This window comes from Pithys albifrons, chromosome 8 (assembly GCF_047495875.1).
Source record: "Pithys albifrons albifrons isolate INPA30051 chromosome 8, PitAlb_v1, whole genome shotgun sequence".
NCBI lineage: Eukaryota > Metazoa > Chordata > Aves > Passeriformes > Thamnophilidae > Pithys > Pithys albifrons.
This window is the reverse complement of record NC_092465.1, coordinates 6,993,160-7,013,139: the sequence shown is the minus strand read 5'-3', so window position 1 is coordinate 7,013,139 and position 19,980 is coordinate 6,993,160. Positions and strand designations below refer to the sequence as shown.

The following is a 19,980-nucleotide window of genomic DNA, read 5'->3' as shown; positions in this document are numbered from 1 at the left end:
ATACACTCATAAAAGACTAGTGAGCCCCAGCAGCTGAAGTAACCAGCAAGTCACTGGTTTAGAATATTTTTTATGTAAGAAGAAAAGAAGACCTAGAAAATAGCTGTAATAATATTTATTGTCCTCAGAGTCACAAGACTCCCACTGACCTTTTTTATTTAAACACCCACATACAAGCACTGAGCTACTTAAATGCAAGATTTTTCAACCAGATCATTTTAATTAAATTTCAAAGTAGAAAGGCAACTTCATTCTCATATAATCTTATTTCCCTTCAGTGTATATGACTCTCAGAGATGTTTAAATGGATTTAAGGGGAAAATACATTGTGATTACTCCAATACATTTTAATTGGATTGATTCTTCAATTTTTTATGAATGAAAAAAGTTAAGTTAGTGAGCATGCAATGTTACAACTTTAGGGACCAAGGTCTGAAACCTCTCCAACAGCAAGAACAGTATTTAATTGCCTTAACCTGTGACTAAATGGGTGATTGCAGCACTCTGCATGGCAGTTAATTAATGTGCACGCCCTGCATAAATCACATTCATTATGCCTGTCATTATTTAATGATATTCCACTTATCCTCAATGTGTTAAGACTTTAAAGACAGCAATATATATAATCTTCCCTACATCTTCCTTTTCTTTTCATTAACAAAGCTAATGTAAAATTCTAATCACAGTCAGACAAGGACATTCTTAATTCTCCTCCAATACTTACTGAAGGAATAAAAAATGTATGTTGAACACCCAAACTCCATGAGTTTTATACAGTGATTTAAACGAGGTAAAACATTCTACTTTGATTGTTACAGATGCAAAAATATGATGGCAAAAATCAGCTCCAAATTACAACAGAAGTCTTTGAGGTGAAATTTCCTCTTCATGTGGTAGACTCTAAAGATGAGGTACCTTTGGGAAGATCAGGCAAGTAATTCATGTCTGTACTGCATTATACATCTGCATATTGCATTAGTATTCTGTTGGGCCTGGTTATAAAATTACAACTGCTTGTATAAAATCTGCACTGAAGCTGTAAAAGAATTGGTTGTAATGTAACTTCAGGTGAACAAAACCACTGCAGAGTGGTAATGGCATGTGCTAAACATGCCAAGAATGCTTGGAGCTCTCATTCTGATCCATGATGATCAGAACTTTAAATAAAGTACCTTTTTGTACCCTTTGAACTCTGAACCCACAACCTCAAGCTGTTGTTGAACACCCGTAACTCAACACAGAGTGCCCAGGGAGAACAACCTGCATTAGAGCAGGTGTAGAACAGATTGAAACAGAACTGCTGAATAGGCTGGAGATGTGAGGGAATTCTGGAGGACTGTGTAGGGAAAAGAGAAGGATGCAGCTGTTCCCCCCAAAGCAGTGAGACAGCACTCACGGTGTGTCATTCCAGTGCTTTGCCAGCAGGTGCTGTCACTGGTTGGGCACTGGGATTCACCTGGGAAGAGGCTTAACAACCTCTGTGTTAGAGGGGTATATACCCAGGCCTGAGGTCACCGAAGCACCTCAAGCCCTGAACTTTAACAAGGCGATCCCACCACCAAGTGGAAAGTGTTAAGAGATAATTTGGTTTTCTCCAACACCTGGGCACCGCAGGGAGCTCATTACCTGCTGTTTCACGGGTTAAAACCTTCCCCTGGCTCTGATCAGGCTTAGATGTATGCAAGGATCAGGCAGCAAAGGGCAGCTTTTCTGGAGAACACCTTCATACATCCCACACTGCCCAGCAGCTCTGGGGCTCCATGATCCCACGATCAGAGAATCTCAGAATCAATAAGGTTGGAAGAGACCTCAGAGATCATCAAGTCCAACCCTTGATCCAACCCCACTGTGATTACCAGGTCATGGCACTGAGTGCCACATCCAGTCTCATCTTAAACACCTCCAGAGTCAGAGAATCCGCCACCTCTCTGGGCAGCCCATTCCAATGCCTGATTCCTCTCTCTGGGAAGGATTTCTTTCTAATATCCAAATTAAACCTCCCCTGGCAGAGCTTAAGCCTGTGCCCTCTTGTTCTACTGCTGGTTGCCTGGGAGAAGAGACCAACCCTCGATCCCACGCTCCCATGATGCCACTATCGCACGATCCCTGATCCCTCGATCCCATGATCAACCCCCCAATCCCACTATGCCACAAACCCGTGATCCCACAAACCCTGATCCCCAATCCCGAGATCCACGATTCCTGATCCCCTACTCCCCCGATTCCTGATCCCCTACTCCCCCGATTCCCAAATTCCACCATCCCCCGATTCCCGCTCCCCGCTGCCCCGCCCCTCCGCCCACGTGACCCCGGCGCGCGCGGCCGCGGCGCCGCGAGACTCTCTGTATGGCGGGGGGGGCGCGCGGGGCGGGCGCTCTCGCGAGAGCGGCGCGGGAGGCGGCGGCGGGGGTGTCATGGCGGCGGCGGGCGCGGGCCCCGCCGGGGCGAGGGGCGGCGGCGGCTCCTCGGCCGCGTCGCGCTGGTTCTTCAGCCGCGAGCAGCTGGACAACACGCCCTCGCGGCGCTGCGGCGTGGAGGCCGACAAGGAGCTCTCGTACCGGCAGCAGGCGGCCAACCTCATCCAAGACATGGGCCAGCGACTCAACGTGTATCCGAGCGGGGCCGGGCGGGACGCGCTGAGGGCGGACGGGCCGGGCGCGGGCGGGCGGTGGCGGGGCCTTGCCCCTCGGGTGGGAGCGCTCCCCGGGACCCTCCCCGGGCGCTGCCGAGGCCGGAGCCGCGGCCTGAGGCACAGAATGGGAGGAGGAGCCTGCGGAGCCCCCGCGCCGCGCTCTTTGTCGGCGGGCGAGGCCCCGCGGTCCGGCCTGCCCTGCCCGGCCCGGCCCTTCCCGCCGCGCTGCGGCCCCGGGGGCGCCGCCGGGCACTCCCAAAGGACACCCGGGTGTCCGCAGACACGTTTTCTCCGGAACAGGCATCTCCTCCTTAGCCCATTTTTAATGTGATCTAAAAAAGATTAAAAAAGGAGATCAGAGCGAGGCCAAAACCTCGCATCGCCTACTGAAATAGTTGAATTAGAGCAAAACAAAAGCACTTGAGGCTGTTTCAGCGTGTGCCGCCCATTGAGGGGTTTTCATTCAGCGGGTGACTGGCGAGCCTGCTGTAGGAATCTCCACATGGTCCGCGAAACAGATGGGAAGATCCGTGTTAATATTGGCTGAGTACGTGTTAATATCAGTTCAGTTCTGAAGCGTCACGTCCTTAATCCATTTTCGGCTGAAGACAGGGTGTTGAGAGCAGTGATTGATGTGGAAAGCGCTTTGCTTTCAGATCCTGTAAACAGTTTTCTCAATGCGTAGTATTTCCTTAATTTAACCTTCCAGATCTCAGCTTACGATAAATACCGCAATTGTTTACATGCACAGGTTTTATATGCATCATTCCTTCACGAAATTTAATCGAAATGTAAGTATGATTTTATATGTGGTAATAATATGCCCAGAATTTTATTCGCCTGACTGAGAAGTGTTACTTGCAGGAGTGTAAAGTTTGGTTTGTTTACAGGAATTTTAGCTTCTTATCAATGATTTAGAAGTAGTAATAATGCTGCCTTTCAACTCTGAATTTCCTTAACTAGTGGCAATTAGATTTTATCTTCTGCCATCAGCAAGCAGATTTCAAATGTGTGGAGAAGGCATTGAGACGTTTTGAATGTGGCTGTGCCTGTGCGCTGGAGTTTGAAAGGCTGGTGTGTAAGAACACACGTTGTTGTTGATGAATCAGTGGAAGTGCTGGCATGGTGTGTCTGACTGATAATGTCTCATCTGTGTATCCATATGGATTGTGTATCTGTTCTGAAACAGTGTAAATTCATTTAACTACTCCAGTCTTATGTGGTGTGATGATAAGGCATATTAGACAAGAAAAATCTTTAAATTTGATAAGAGGAATGCCAGGTCTCCTGTTTTAACTAATGAACTGAATATGTTGACTCTGGGCACAGAATGGGGTACAAAGAACAGATTTCTTCAGTAAAAGTACTACTTGTCATTGAGGGATTCTCTAACAGGCCCTAACTTGGAAATGCCAGACCTCTTGGTTTTTATGTCCAGTACTGGCTGCAATAGGTGGAAGAGTAATAAAACAATATATTCCAGGTATTATTGAGGGGGTTTGTGTGGTTGTTTGAAGCAAGAACAGTTAGTAATGATGGTGGTATGTGACTAAATGGTGAGGGTGAGTGTTCGTAGATTTTTTAATGACAAACAGATGGAGACTTAGACAGATGTTAGACCTAGACCAGAGCAGACCTTGATCTGTCAAGGGGTAGAATCTTGCAAACTTTGCACTGTCTGCAGCTGGGGCAGGTACACAGTGGGGTGCAGAGAGAGCCAGCTGTTCTGTCTGGCATGAATTTGCTGTTGTTGGCTCAACAAATGGTCATCTTATTCCATGTTTATTTGGCAGGAAATACATATTTCAGAAGCGTATTTCATTTTTTTGGTGCAAAATCTGAGATAAATTCAAGTTTTCAGCAGCATGTTACCAAAACTGCATGTAAATTCCTCCTTCTCCCCTCTGTGTTCCTGCCCATGCACAATGACCTGTAGCTGTGGAAGAGAAGCTGGTGAGGCATCTAAAGTTTTGTGTTGCTTGTGGACTTGATAAACTGGACAGAGCTGCTTGGAAGGGAGAGATGGCTCTGTGTGAAGCTGCTGTATTTAAAAATAGACCTCCATACCCCTTATGTCACCTGCTGGTGTTTGTGTTGTCATCTGGTCATCCAGGATAGATTGAAGTAGCAAGAAGCTTTAGTTGCTGTGTTTGGTTTGTCAAGGAATCCTGGTAAATGAACCAGAAGCACAGTACTGTTTGGATGAAAACTGCCTTAATTTGTATTTATGAGTCTCAGAATTCACAAGTAAGATATGTAAGGGCTGAATGCCATGGAAACTGGGACTGTTGTGTTGTTAAATTAATTCTCAAGTGATAGTATTCAAAGCTAAAGGCAAGTGTGCTGCAGGTTTTCACTCGGTAATTCTGACTCTTGCTGAATTCCCTTTTGTAATCGTTAATGAGTGTAAGGCCAGGGAGTGGCTTTGTGTGTGCGCTGATGGACAAGGGCATTTTCTGACTCGCATTCCTGTGGGGTAAAGGGGGTGGTCTGTGAATGGAGCCGCTCTTCAAATACTCCCAAACCATCTGTCGGGCTCTCTAGAAAAACCAAAACCCAAGGACTGTAATAAATACTTAATAGCAAATCCTCAGAGCACTTGGCAAGGTGAAAAATGTAACAGTATCCACCACTGCAAGAAGAAAGTAACTCTTAGAAATTAATAGTCAGTTACTGGCAGTCTTGGAGCTGAGACCCAGCTAAAATTTTCTACAATGTATCTCTAGTATTTCTTTGTTCTGTGCACGTGGTGCTGTTTATTCATGGCAAGAGGGAATCTGAAGGCTGGGGGTAGAGAATTACGTGACTATTAATCAGTGCCTTGTGGTCTTCTGAGATGAAAAAACGTAGCCTATGTCTTCTTCTTTTATTGGTAGATTAATGTTTTTAGCCAAGTAACAAGCACTTTTATATTGAGTATAATTGCCAGGTCATACAAATATCCATACATGTCTTATATATGTCACATACACTTAATTAACAGGTCTTCTAGTGGAAGCTCAGTTGCTGAATGGCTGTTGTCTTTTTTTTTCTTCAGTTTCACAGGCTTTCAGGAGTGTGAGTCACGAGTGAATAGGGAAGCGAATTCCCAACAGTATCTTCAATCTGTAGAGCCACAGGTGTGGCAAATACCAATCAGTGTGTTCCGTGTCCTGTTCTAATGACCAAATAGCCCCTTTTTGTGAGGTTACTGTGGGTGGGCAGGTCACATGTGAGTTGCCATGGATTGCCTACAAAGTACATACCTTCAGGTGCAAAGAAGTATTGAGGTTTTGATGCTGCAGTCAAAGCAGGTTAAGACCTTACAAGGCTGTGCCTCCATGAGAGGGTGGAAATTTGCTTTACCAATTCTGGTAAGCAGGATTGAGTGCCCTGACCAGTAATTTCCCTGGCTGTGCAATGACAGGAGTTTCTATGGAACTGCCCAGCAGTATTACAAATTATTCTCTCAGTGTTACTGTTGATGAGGGCACAGTAACTTTGGTTTGCTGAGTATGAAGTTGGCCAGTGCTGATAGTGGGATGGGGAGGGAGTTTGCTGGGGTTTTATTGGCAGAACTCACCTGACTGTTATACTTGAGAGTATCCTGAAATTGAAATTCTTCTGCCAGTACTGTATCCTGTGGTATCTGATCCTGTTATGTAGCAAATAGTTCTTTTAGATGCATATTCTTCAGTACACTGTGATTTGAAGAACAGAAAAGGGGGACAAATCCTTTGTATGCTGGAAACAAGAGGTAAGGCATCCAAATGGTAGCTGTAGTTTTTAAATACAATCCTTGTAAATGCTTCATGGAATACTGAACAACCAGTTGAAAATACACTTGATGTCAAGGGGTTCTTTTGACATGCAGTGGAACTTAGTGAAGAGCCTAAAGAAAGCTGTATGAGGAAATTTTTTCCTTCAAGTGCAAGGTAGGTGAGTTGTGTGGAGGGAGCTCTGTGTCCCATCCTTCTGTATTCCCTTCCTGTCTCTCATGCCTTGTACAAATCACAGTATAAAACAGTTGACTTGGCAGTTATGCAAAGTTCTTAAAACTTTCACAATACACATCATTCTTTAGCAGGCTGGTTTGGATACTGCAGTTCTGGTTTTAATCTTGCAATTTAACATATTTGCTGCTTTTAAGCAGTGCAAGCTCCTGCTTATAATAAAAAAATCCCCTGCAGCTCTTTGTGTTTGAACTTGAAAACACTCATAGACTGGAACCAATCAATGTCTTAAACTGAATTGTATCAACTCTAAAAACATCCTAATATTGGCATTGAAAGGGCAAGGACAGCTCAGAAAACTCCGTGCATGCTGCATATGTATCCTGAGATGTTTGAGCGTGCCTTTGTCTTTACACTGTATCTTGTGCTTTTTAAGTGAAAAAGGGCTGATACCACAATTACCAATGACACTTGCTTGGATTGTCTTAAGGCTCTTGGGTTTGGGGATTTTTTTCTGTTTCAGTGGGACTTGCTTTCTGAGATACTGAGCTAGTAGAAACCAGGATTTAGTTTCATAAATCCTGTCTGTTCTGAAGATATTTCTCCAAGTCTTAACAACTATTTTGGGTGCATGGCAGCTAATTACTTTAAATTATTTTGTTTGAGATTAAGATGATTATATATAGAAAGCATATTGCTTTGTCAAGCATGTGTCTTTAATTTTGCCTTTTTGTTCTGCTTTGCTTTTTTTGCCATTTTTGGGAATTGGAAGTGAATGAAAGCATTTTAATAACTTTGCCAGTTGTACACTTAGCAGGGTGTGTCATTTTCATGGAAGACTGCATGTGTGCCAAGTCTGGGACTTTATTAGGATGTCTATTTTCTGAATAAATACCAAGGAAGATAAAAATACTGACCTGCTCAAAACTGGGAGTTAGAACCCTTGTCCTTAGCAAGACAGAGACCTGAAATTCTTTGGCTAGAAGACAACACTTCTTTTTGAAGGAAATAGAAAATTGGGCTGTACAAAAATTTCTGGTGAACCAGTTACATTACAGTTAATCAGCCTCCAGAACTGCATTTGATGTGAGGTCTTGGAGATCAGGAATAGTGTGGAGGCTTCTTGGCCAGGAGTGATCCATTCCAATAAATCAGATGATCCCCTGAAGTTGGCCTGATAAAGGTGCCTTTCTGGAGTGAAGTAGGGCTTTGGTGCAGTCAGACACAGAGGATAGTGAGTGAGAGTTTGCTGATGAATCACTTGTGTGGCCATTGTCTTGCTGCAAAGAATGCCCCTGGGAGATGGAAATGTTTTCACCCTGATTGTTGAAGTGGATTTTTCAGAAAGGAAAATTGTGAAAATTCCACATATGCATAACTGTACCCACAAACTGAGTAGGGAGAGGCCTGGGTTTGTGTGGATGAAACAGCCCCACGTGAGGGAGCTTTGCCTGGGCTGTTGCCTCACAGTTTGTCTGCTCTGTGAAACACCTTTCCATGCTGTGTGTGTTGAACCCAACTCGTGTGTCCTGCTGTGCATCTTACACATTTTCTGGCACTTCAGAGCTGTTGATACTCTGTCCTTCAGAACTCCAGAAAGTTTTTCCATCACACTGACTGTGTAAAAGTTTGGTCTCCCAGAGTGAGACATATTTCAAGAAATGTGTTCCTAGCAAAGGGAATTCCTTCCTTCCAGAATTTCAAATCATTTCTTCAAGCAATGGGATTGGGAACTTCTAAAGCATCATCAGAAGTCTTAAATGACAGTGTAAATACAGCCTTGTTCAGCAACACCTCACCTCAGGTTTTTACTTCATTCATAAGGCCCAAGTTACAAGCTCCTTAAAAAGAAAGCAGGGGAGAGTTTTTTTTGTCTCCCGTGTAAAATTTCCTCCCTGTGACTTGTTTTGGGTGGTTTGGGTTTTCAGAATGCCAGATTTCTCCTGGCACTCCTCTACTCATCAAAGGGTATTGCCTTCCCAGCGTGTCAGTTTTCAAGTCTGCCAACTTTAAAGATTTTCTTAAGATCCAGACACACATTTCAAAGTCATTTAAGGATGCAAAAAGTACTCTCAATACTTTTGAAAGGTTCTAAAAATTAATTCCTTAAATGCTCAGTTCTGATCAGTTTGCTGCAGTTTTCCATGTTTTGCAAATCTTTATAGAACATGCTTCATTTTGTCCTAACAAAGGGCTGCTTGCTGATAAAAAGAAGGCAAACCTGACTTTGGGGGTGGATTCCTCCCTTTCAGTCCAGTTCTGTTTGGGCAGTGAATGAGAAATCCAATACCTGCACTATTTGCATTAATTAAATGCTCGACAAGCAGCTGCTTCAGTCTCTGAATAAATGCTTTATACTGGCTTAATTTTAACCATTGTAGTCAGCTCGTGTCTAGCTGATTTCTGCTGCCATTTTAATTCCTGTTCAACATGGGCAACTTTTGCATACAAAGAGGACCTAATTCTTCTTCAGTCTTTTGTGGTTTGCTGTGCTGTGTGTCTGCACACATCAGTCATTCTGTTCTGGCTGACAACAAACTCTCCTTCCTGTCTGACTCCTGGGTGATACTGAACTGCCAGTGGGAGTTTTGGTGCCAGCTTATGACACTTAGAGTTTTATATTAAATTTCATCTTTAAATGTAATGCATAGTCTTTAGCAACATTTGATATAACTCATCTTTTATGAATTCTTGTGGTTTGTTCTCCAGACACTGCTGGGTATATAGTAAAATTTCTAAGTTTATATATATATATACCTATTAAAAATTAATATATATATTAAGTTTCTTTTACTCACACATCCTATGTTTGTATAACAAGCTGGATTTAGTAAAGTTCTGTGCAAAGTTTCTTACTCTTTAGGAGAATCAAACGTTAGCAGAACTTGTGATCAGCTGGTTTGCTTTTACTGAAAAGATGGTGTAATGACTCGCTCTGTGCAAGGAATTGGATGAACTTTCCCACGAAGTATATTTAACTTGAAACAGCCTGTTCTAGTGTGACTAACTCTTCTGGACCAAATTATTTTTCCTGTGTTGAACTAGAATTAGTTTGACCTCAGACTTCTTACTCATAAATGTAATTTAGCATTATGGTACTTCTTCCCTGTGCTGCTGGGAGGATTACATCAGTTATAAAATAAAACAGGACTAGTTATATTTTTGTTGCCTTACACGACTTCAAAACTGGGGGAAAAAAAGCCACAAATCAACTTCTTGAACTTTTCTATTTATTAGTTTAGGGTCTCCATAAAAATTCAAGTCTTGCTTGTAAAAAGTTAACAAAATCCACATGTGTTTTTCTTCTTCAGATAATGTCTCCTACGGCATTGTTTTTGGCTGCAAAAGTGGAAGAACAGCCACGGAAACTTGAACATGTTATTAAAGTAGCAAATGCCTGTCTTCATCCTCAAGAGCCTCAACTGGATACAAAGAGTGATGTAGGTGGAAGTCGCGGTTTTAAAGATGATCAGATGACACTTCATCTTCTGAAGTGTTACATTGTCTTACTGGATTATTGCTGTCTGCAGTCTAGGAAAAGCCTTTTGTTTTTACACCATTTAAATATTTTGTATTGCTTAATGCAGCTTATTAAAGACTCATATTTGTTGTGAAACTTGAGATTGCAGTTGTCAGCTGCTGCCTGTGCTGTACATTGGTGTTCCTTTCTTTTGCCAAAGTTTGTACAGTGCCCACTTACTTTATGTTTCACATTTGCTTCCCTGAGCCACAAGCCAGCTGAGCATCTCCAGCTGTATTTTTAAAGTACTTGTAAATAATAACCTGCCCAGAGATGCTCGAGTTGATTTGCCCTGGCAAACCTTTGTAATTCTTAGAGTGTTCTGAACTGTCAGTTCTGACTGGCCTGGGGGCTGGTCCTGTGCTGGCAGCGCTGCTGTTCAGTCAGGCAGTGTGGGATTGGAATTCTGAGACAAGGGGTTGCTGCATCTTCACCTGTGTGCTTGTTTGTTTCAGGCTTACCTTCAACAGGCCCAAGAGCTGGTTATACTTGAAACAATAATGCTTCAAACTTTAGGTATGTTTTTCTGAGTATCTCCTGTGCAGGCAACTTACCATGGAGTAATTGGGACCCAAGTAACTGGATTTTTATGTGCTGTTGATACACTGGAATTTTACTGTTTTTGTGTATAACTTTGGGCCTGTGAATTTAGTTTGGTATTAGCAGTTCACTTTGGAGTAAAAAGGTGCATCTATACTTAGGAAGTAGGTAGTTCTGACAGTTTGAGTTAGAAATGTTTAGGCTTCCAAATAGATTTTACTTCAAAGCAGTGATTACACTGATATTTCTTGTGCAAGGTGACATGCTGGGTTAGCTCTGTGTGTGTCCTGAAACAGTTGGAAGAGCTTTCTACCAAGTGCTCTTCCTTGTCTTGCCTTTCCACAAAGACCCTCATGTCATTGAGCAGGGTAGTTCAGGTGATTGCAAAATTTGAAATGGAATGTTCTGATAAAAACTACTTCAGACTATAAAATACCGTAGAGACAGTCAAAGCTGGCAGGCCTGAGAGCACAGAATTGCTCAGATATTCTTAAGTACCACTTTGAGTATATTGTGCAAAAAAAATAGCTCACAGTAGTGACCTAATGCTTAAAATAGCATCATAAACAAAGGCTTTTTAAGTCACTGACCTACAAATCGACTTAATTTGTAATTCCATGGATGCAAGTTGCTTTCAGTCCTAGAAATCAATGAGTAAAGTGCATGTCTGCAGTACAGTTTTTACTGACTTATTAATGTGCTAGAAACCGTTCAGATATATCCAACCTTAAACATACAGCACTTTCCCAGGTTATAGATATATACAGGATTGAGATTCCTGAAGAGACACTTTACTAACTGATCATGAAGTAGCTATACCATCTGCCCTTCAAAAGTATGAAAAGCTACAGAATAAAAGGCATTTAAATGGTTCTGCAGTGCAAAGATTTAGTAAGTATTTTAGGTTGGTGGGGAATCATAAGGGGGTTGGGTTTTTATTTTGCAGATGCAAATGTATAATTCTAAAATGTATTTGTAACTCTTCAGGTTTTGAGATTACCATTGAACATCCACACACAGATGTTGTGAAATGTACACAATTAGTGAGAGGTCAGTGACTTTTAACCACTTCTGTAAGTCCTTTTTTTACCTTTCTAGTAAAACTTGAAAGTAAAGTTATTTGTGTAATATGATCTTCACCAAGTGTTATCCAAAGAGTATATTTAAAGCCAGTTACTCAAAGCTTGTTCTTTGCCTTTAGAGATTGTTTAAGAGTCCAGTTCTCTGTCCTTCATAATATTTTTGTTTTCTTATTAGCTTTGATTTTAGTAATACCTGGTCCATGTTTTGAATGACAGAAGCAGTGAGGAGCTGAGCAGTGATTGGCTGCTCGGTGTGTTCTGAGCTGGTAATTCTCACTCTGAAGCAGTTCTACCAAGGGAAGTTTAGGCTGCCTCTTGGCTCATGGCTAGTGCTAATGGTTTTTTTCTTAGCAAGTCTTTTTAGGTAATGAGCTGAGGGATAAAAAGAGTGCATAGCAAGTCTGCTGTCACATGCAAATACTTAAAAGATGTGACTAATTGTTTTTCTGGAGCCTGGTGTACTTGCTTGTTTTGGGTGGTAGCACAAAGCCCCAAACCTTTTGTTAAACACATCCTCAGACTTGGATGCAGCTCATTAATGTGACTGGCTAGAAACCTGTCTTGTTCTTTAGTATTTTTGTGGCATTTTGGCACACCTTCTTTAATTCTTAAATTGTTTTCCTTTGGAGCTTTAAAAAAACTTTAAATAATCCTCTAAAACGATGGAGGATGAAGAAAATCAGGAATCAGTTGTAAAAACACCTAAAATAAGCTTTTCACTTTAATTATGTTCCTTACGTAAGAAGTGTTTGGAAATTATTGGACTGTGGCTGTTACCCTTTAGTCATTGGCTGGTTTTGCAGTGAAAAATGCAAAGTTAAGTGCTTCAAAGTTTTTGGTGTTTTTACTTCCCTCTGTAAAACATACAAAAGTTAGGTACAACTTAGTCATGTTAACTAGATCTGTTTTGTAGTAACTGGAATTCCTGGTGTTCTTTGAAAGAAGAATATCTCTTATTTTCAAGTAGCTTCCTGGTGCAGTGTCTGCAGAATCTGAATAGGGCTGGTGCTGTAATTTGTTTGCATATAAAGTAGCTTTATTGCTGTTCTTGGTGTAAGATAATGATCCTCTGCTTTCTGTCCAGAAGTGGTTGTGACTTGGTGCATGAGTGTAATTACATCTAAAGTCCCGGTATTCGGCATCAGCAGCTCTGTAGGGTTTTGCTTTGGGATTTCTTCGCTGTCGGGCAGTATAAATGTGAGCAGCTGTCCCTGGTTTGTGGGAGCCCCTGCACTTGTGTCCAGTATTTGGGCTGTAAGAAGGGTGCAGTCAATGCTGCACTCCTCAGGATTTCCACATTAGTGGGTGTGTTTGACTGGAGCCTGCAAGGAGGAGGGGACACTGCCACACAAACTGTGTTTCCTTTGGTCAGGGGCAGATGCCACTCTGACAGTTCAGCTCTTCCCTTTGTGTTTGGTGTGCTCATTCTTTGTACTGACAAAATGCACACTTTGAAGGTACTGCTAATTTTTTAATTTGACCTTTTAAAGCTAAATGTCAGCAGACTTAAAAGAATACTTGGAATTCTAAAATTATGTCAAGTCTTGAAATATGAAGACTTCGGCGAGAGCTGAAAGTCCATGTACCTCAAGGAGTGGTGCAAAGGGACTGTGATAGGTGTGGTGCTTGAAAACCTGTTGACTGAAGTAGCTGTGCCCCTTAGTGAGTGTGTGTGCAAGTGGAACCCTTGGCAGCCTCTCCTAGGAATGGTGTAGACTGAAAACAAGACTGGAGTGCCTAATATTTTAAAGAAAAAAGGAAAAAAAATAGGGAAACAAATAAATGCATTCATTTGAAACATCAAGCATGAGATCTGTAGCCAAGGACAGAATAATTCCATGGAACATTGGTGTTATGTATTGAGAGAACAGAGATGGACTCGGGGGACAGTGATGTATCCTCAGAGATACAGTATGAGTTTAGTTCTCTGTCCCTGAACATTTATTTATTGGACAGTGTGGTTTTTAATCAGTAGATGCAACACTCAGCTATTTCAGTTCTGAAGTTTTCAAAATATCCCTAAGACTTGTCAGTGTTAAACCAAATGAAAAAAATTCAAAAAAACCTCAGGTTCTATTGATGATGCTTGAAAGGTTCAGCCAAGTCCTCTGTCAGAAAACTTGTCTAGTCTCATAATGGCACACCAGAATCAGTTGCTGGAAGCTGAAAAGGATCTAGTAAGTGGGAATTGGTGCAGATAAACATAATGGCTTCAACATACAACTAAAGAAAAAGTTGAATTCTTCTTTAAGATTGAAAGCCTTTTTGAAGGCAGTATGAGACAACGTGGGTCACTGTAGGTAGAGGATGACTGGATGGATACATAATGACTGGGTCATGTTCAGTCACATGGTATCGAGTTACTCCTGCTGGTGTTCAGAGACTCGTGGGTTAATGGAATTGTTCCATCTTTACAGTTTGGTCAGTACAGCAGGCCAGGAAAATGGTGTGGGCTTAGTCTTTTTTCTGCACCATTCTTCCTCAGTGTCAAGAGACTGAGAAGAGGAGACAGAACCATCATTCCTTAGGATCCCACAGGTCCTCTAAGGAATCTGAAGGCAGTGAATGTGTGAGGGCCTGTCAGAAGCTTCAGTGCCCATTCCAGAAGGCTCCAGTACTGAAGAGAAGAGGAAAAAACCCACTAAAACACCAAAAACAGTTCTGTTGTTAAACTCCCTTGCTGGCTTCAGTGCTTGTTGAATGATCAGCAGTGAAGCTGCTTTAGTGCTGAGACCATGACATGGTCCTCTTAAGCTCTGATGCAGAATAAGTTGTTCTCAGCCTGCTTCTGGTAGAACTTGAAGGGGAGGAATCTGTATCGTCTCCATCTTGGGAGGTCTTCAGCCATTCCTTTTTCTGTGTTGGAACACAACATTTTGGAACTGAAGATGGGATCTCAAGGATTTCTAGGATTGTTCTCGCTGCTCTGCAGGTTTCCAGGTACCTTGTACACCCATGATCCTTACTAATCTTTTGTGGAAATTGCACTATCGGATCCTTCAAACATACCATAGTATCTGTGTGCACAGGTGCCATGGGTTCAATCAGGCTGAGAAAGACAAGGTCAGCAGAAGAGGAGGTGAAAATGCATCAGAGGGTATTCTCATGAGGAAAATTTAAATCTTAGTGTGCTGAGTGGTGTGGAAAGATCTGAAATACCAGCAGTACTCCAGCATTGCTTCAGGTGGCCTTCACATCCTTAACCCTGATTCCAGGCTCTTACAGGCCTAATCCCAAGGTTTACATACTTTAAAGAAAGCAAAGCCACCAGGACTGCTCAGACCTGAATGCCCCATGGCCTGCGCCTCTTTTCCTTTTGCCAGAAGGACTTCAGCAAGTTTCCCTCTCCTGATGCTGCCTGGCTTTTCTGCAGTCTCCTCCATCCAGGGAATGCTCCCAAATGTGGGCAGGGTCCAGGCATAGCCACCTACCACCCTCCTGAGGGGAACTTGCCAGTCACATTTGCTTGAGTATCCCAAGATCCAAGATAGGCTGTGTTGACGGAAAGACTTAGATATATTGGAATTGCAACCGGTTGGATTGTGTGGCTGTGCCCAGTAAAACACAGTTTGGCAGTTCCTTGGAGACGGCCTCTTGGAAGGTGCATTGGACAGGAAGTCCTGTTGCACAGTGCTGATTCCTGCTTTAGTGATCCCCTGCCTTATGGTTGCTTCTGCAGCAGTGAGACAGGATGGGTGTTTCCAATCCCTCCAAGTGGTCAGTAATGGCTGGTGCTGTAGCCGTCGGTCCTGCGGCTTGTGAGTTATAAGAGCAGCTCTGCTGGCTTGTTTTAGTCTCTGCTTCAAGATGATTTGAATCTGGAGATGCACTTTTCATTACTGTAATGGAAATAAAACACCAAAATGTAGGAACCAAAATTCATTAGCTTAAATTTCTGTGATGGATTCTGCTAAACCAGAGCTGTTCCAGACAGAAGAGTTTGGGACAGATGTTTTCAGCTGGGCCTTGTGTTATCAAAGGCTTTAGTGGGGAGCTGACATTTCTTGGTGGTTTTGGCAATTATTTAGCTGTAAATAAGTTGAACACAGTATTATACTACTTGTAGTACAGGTAAGGTATTTAGCACATTAACTTTGTTTGAGGCCAAAATGTGTGTTTCAAGATGTGATTCTTTTTTTCCAGGTATATGTTTTGATTTACTCAACTTCCAAGCTGATGTTTAATAGAAGCTTTGTGGCATCTGCTTTTCTTCCTTGTTCAAAAGGGACATTTCAGTGAGAGTAGAGAAGCTTCTTGGTCCTGGTCCCTTAATTCAAACATGTAATTTTACAGAGTATATAAATCATTGAAGATATTTTAGACATTGCTTTGATGAAAAATGAAGAGCAAGACATCAATTTGAGTCTCATTCAACCATTGTGTGTTTTCATTTGTTTTGACAGTCTCGTTTCCCTTTCTCTTGTAATTCCACCTTAACGTTTCTTTAGATGGGAGGGAAAGGAAGAAGTTGAACTCTGTCATTATCTAACATCTAGTTTGCAAACTAAATATTACAGTATAACACACTGTCAGTTGACCGTCTGATTATTATGGATTAGTAGAATTTGTGTGTAGGAACAGATCCTGTTGCCTTGCTACTGCCACATTCTTCTGGGACTATGGCACTGTGGGGCCAAATCTGACTTGTACTCCCTGGCAATCATTAGAAGTTGAGTTAAATCACATTTTATTATGCTTTTTAAAAATTAAATTTTAAAAGCTGCTGTAGTATTTCTCAGACTTAATGGAATTATTACTATTATTATTATTATGATTAAAATAAAAGCTTAACAATGTTCCCTTTGACATAAAATTCAACAATACACTCTCTGCAGGTAGCACTGATTTCAAGTGATAGTGTCAAAGTAAGAATTGAATGAAGGCTGCATTCAATCTGCGGTTAAACCCCTTGTGCCCAGCTATCCCATTAATGCATGTTACAGTAAGTTCTCTTACCTGAGTGAGGAGTTGGGGTGTCACTGCAGGGGTCAGCACCACTTGGCTGTAACAGCCTGATCAGTAGCTTTTCCTTTCTGGCATGTTGCAGTCCTGTGCTTTGGTTTGTTTTCTCCCTGACTAACTAAAATAAAGTTGTTTTCTATCAAAGCTTTGCCATAGGTTTAACAAACGTGGAGCAAAAAGTTATGAGCATATTGCTCTTAATTACAAGGAGTAGAAAAGTGAATTTTTTTACCCTCTAGCCTGGGGGCTTGTGGTGGTGTAGGACTTTGGGAGAGAGCCATGGCTGTTCTGGGGGAGGTGTGGGGTGGGAGGGTGTCCTGCCGTGCTCCTCCCAGAGGGCAGGACGGGCACTGTGCTGTGAATTGGCTGTGATGGTGCTGTTCTGCAGCCCAGGTTATGGCAGGGATCCCCTCCAGGAGAGGGTTGGGAAGCAGTGCTTCCCAGAGGAGAGGGCTCACCTATGAGGCACTGGACGGGTGGATCAGCAGAGGAAAACTGTTCAGTGGGTTGTACAGAGGGAGGGGCAGTGAGTGGAGTGACTGGTCCAGCTCCAGTACTGAGTGTAAGGGCCTTCTGTGTCTCAGAAAATATTACTTAAAAGGCTAGTTAGCTAAATTCAGATCAGTTCTGTAGAAACACCCAGCAGTGGTTTTGTAAGGTAAAAACTGCTTTAATTTTGGAATGAAGCTGACGAGTTAGTGCAGATCTTTAACCTCTCTGTTTTTCTTTTCTTACAGCAAGCAAGGATTTGGCACAGACATCCTATTTCATGGCTACCAACAGGTTGTTATCCTGAACCTCTTTGTTGCACTGTTGTAGCACACTATAGCTTCCTTTACTGCAGGGCCCCCTCCATGTGTCTTACCCTTGTTGCAGCGGGAGACTGGGCCACCTCCAGTGGTGGTTCCTGCCCGCCTGCAGTGCGGTGTATTGGACAAGGGCCTCGTGGCACAAAGGGGTTAAATGCACAATGAGAAGTGTAGTGCTGCTTTCTGATGACTTTTTCTCGATTGTGAGTGCATAAGTAAAATTGGTAGCCTGAATAGCAGCTAAAGATTACAGAGATAAACTTAACCTAGAAACCCGAGCATCTTGGTAAGTACAAAACTATTTTTAGTTTACACTTGTAGTTAATGGCAGTTTTCTCTTAACTTTAAATACATTGATCCAATCTTAACATATAAAATTGTAGTGGGCCTAAGTTCTTTTCAGCTAGGTGATTTTTCTTTTTAGATAGACTAGTACAAGCCCAATGTTCTTTCTTTTAAAAACAGCTTTTTAATCTTAGTATCTAATTTTAAAACTTAAGTACTCAGATAAATGTAAAATTCTAGGATTTCAGATGGGTATTTTGTATACATTGCCTGTCATAGAAAGAAATGGAGAGCAGAGTTTAGTCTTGATTTCTTGATTACTTCAATTTACTTCTTGCAAAACAACTTTGAGTTTAGTTTAAGAGGATTACGTTTTGTGTACATAGTTTTTAAGCAATATCTGTGGGTTATTAGAACTGTACAAAATAAAAAAAATCAATCCTGGTGGTTCCTTGATGGGCAGGATTCTGTACTTAAGCAGCTGTTAAGCTGTGCTCAGGCAGTGACATGAGCCACTGTTTTGTGCTGCTGCCAGCTGGAAGCTGAATACAAATTCATGAATGTCACAAAGCCAGGCCTGTGAAAGCAAAGCCCACAAGAAATTCACCTGGCTTCTGTGGAACTGCTGGGGACCTTCTGGTTGTCTCATTTAGAGGCTGCATAATCAGCTCTGTGCCTTTTGCTGCAGTTTTAATTTATTATATTATACTTCTCTCTTTTTAGTGCTGAAATACAGTAGGATAACTGTTAAATTTATTTACTATTCATCAGACTTTTGATAGCAAAAACAAATTAAACTTTCGTACCAGATAAATACCCTGCCCTTTGTTTTCTCAGGGCAGAAAGATACCTTATGAACTTATTCAGCAAAATGTTTAACTGATATTGCTTGACGAGTTACCTCGTTCTGTGTGTTAATGGTTGATTTGTTTGGATTTTCTGTTTTACATGTTTGATTTCCTTTGGTTCCTCATTACAAAATTTGTGCAACAGTCTTCACCTCACTACATTCTGCCTTCAATACAAGCCCACAGTGATAGCATGTGTGTGCATTCACTTGGCCTGCAAGTGGTCCAACTGGGAGATTCCAGTATCGACCGATGGGAAACACTGGTGGGAATATGTAGATCCTTCAGTTACTTTAGAGCTACTGGATGGTAAGTAATGCTGCCTTTCATATCTTGAAATTCAAGGGTTATTAATGTAAGGATGGGAGCTCAGTAGATAGGAAGAGCTTTAAGCCTAAATTAAATCTCACTGACTTCATGTACTGTTACATTCCGGTGACAGAAAGGGATAGGAGAGGGATAACTTTGGAATACAAGTTTGGGTTTGAGACCTTTGGTTTGAAGGGACATCCACATTCCTTTTGTAGGTGCAGGTAAGAATCTTGGCTTTAAGTGCTTTTCAGAATCAAGAAGGATGGAAATCCAGCAGTGCAAATTCCTGCAGTCCTTGTGCCACATTGGCCCAGAACAGTCATTTCAGTCACGGTGTTCATAAGTCTGAACATAAAACTGCTGTGTTTCTGAAGGCAGTTCTGCATTAATGATTTGGCATGGCTTGTGAGATCTCCAAATCTCGTAAAATAGTTTTTCCTGTCAAATGGCTCTTCCCAAAGAAAGCAAACACCTAGAACTCCACAGACCTACAAGTTTACTGTCTTTGAAATCGTACTTATTTCAGTGCAGTCTGGATTTAAGGCCTGTGTGCTGCTCTAGTGGGAGTGGGAGCTGCTGGGGCTTTCAGTTGGAATGGTGGAGGCCTCCAGGCTTCCTATGGCCCAGCATGGCTCCCCATGGCCTGCTGCTTTCCTCTGTGGAGCTTTCCTTTCTTAATGGCAATTTTTGGGGTTTTTTGAAAGTGAGAAGTCGAGTAGATGTCATGTGAAGCACAGAACTAGCGTGAGCTTCAAAGTGCAGGTTCAAATGTCTCTGTCTTAATGGGCTTCTTTAAATTGTGCCTCATTCCAAATGCTCCCTTGCTCCCCTCTCATCTGGCTGTGGGTTTGTGGGTCTGGTAACTGTGCATCACTGGGATTTGTAGAATCCCAGGAGGGAATGCTGTGAGCCCATTGTGAACATGGCTCTATTCTTCAAGCATTTATGGAGCTGGTGTGCTTGATAGAGTCGGGCAGACCAAAGGCCTGAGGTTGTATTGCACTTGGGAGCAGCTTAATTTGTAATTTGTTTGTGGAGTTCTGGAGAAGCCAGTTCTT

At 42.2% G+C, this 19,980-nt stretch overlaps 1 protein-coding gene across 8 annotated transcripts in view; it reads left to right on the top strand.

The window, feature by feature from the left end:
- Positions 1-2,396: 2,396 nt before the first annotated feature.
- CCNT2 (cyclin T2) overlaps positions 2,397-19,980 on the top strand; it is a 22,689-nt gene continuing 5,105 nt past the window's right edge. The window contains exons 1-7 of one of the 8 annotated variants that reach the window (XM_071562864.1): positions 2,397-2,608; positions 3,342-3,423; positions 9,876-10,004; positions 10,540-10,600; positions 11,612-11,674; positions 17,406-17,451; positions 18,756-18,919. In XM_071562864.1, coding sequence (XP_071418965.1) covers positions 2,415-2,608; positions 3,342-3,423; positions 9,876-10,004; positions 10,540-10,600; positions 11,612-11,674; positions 17,406-17,451; positions 18,756-18,919 — 739 coding nt within the window. In that variant the 5' untranslated portion in view covers positions 2,397-2,414. The other 7 variants (XR_011698471.1, XM_071562857.1, XM_071562858.1 and 4 more) reach the window with 7 other exon arrangements.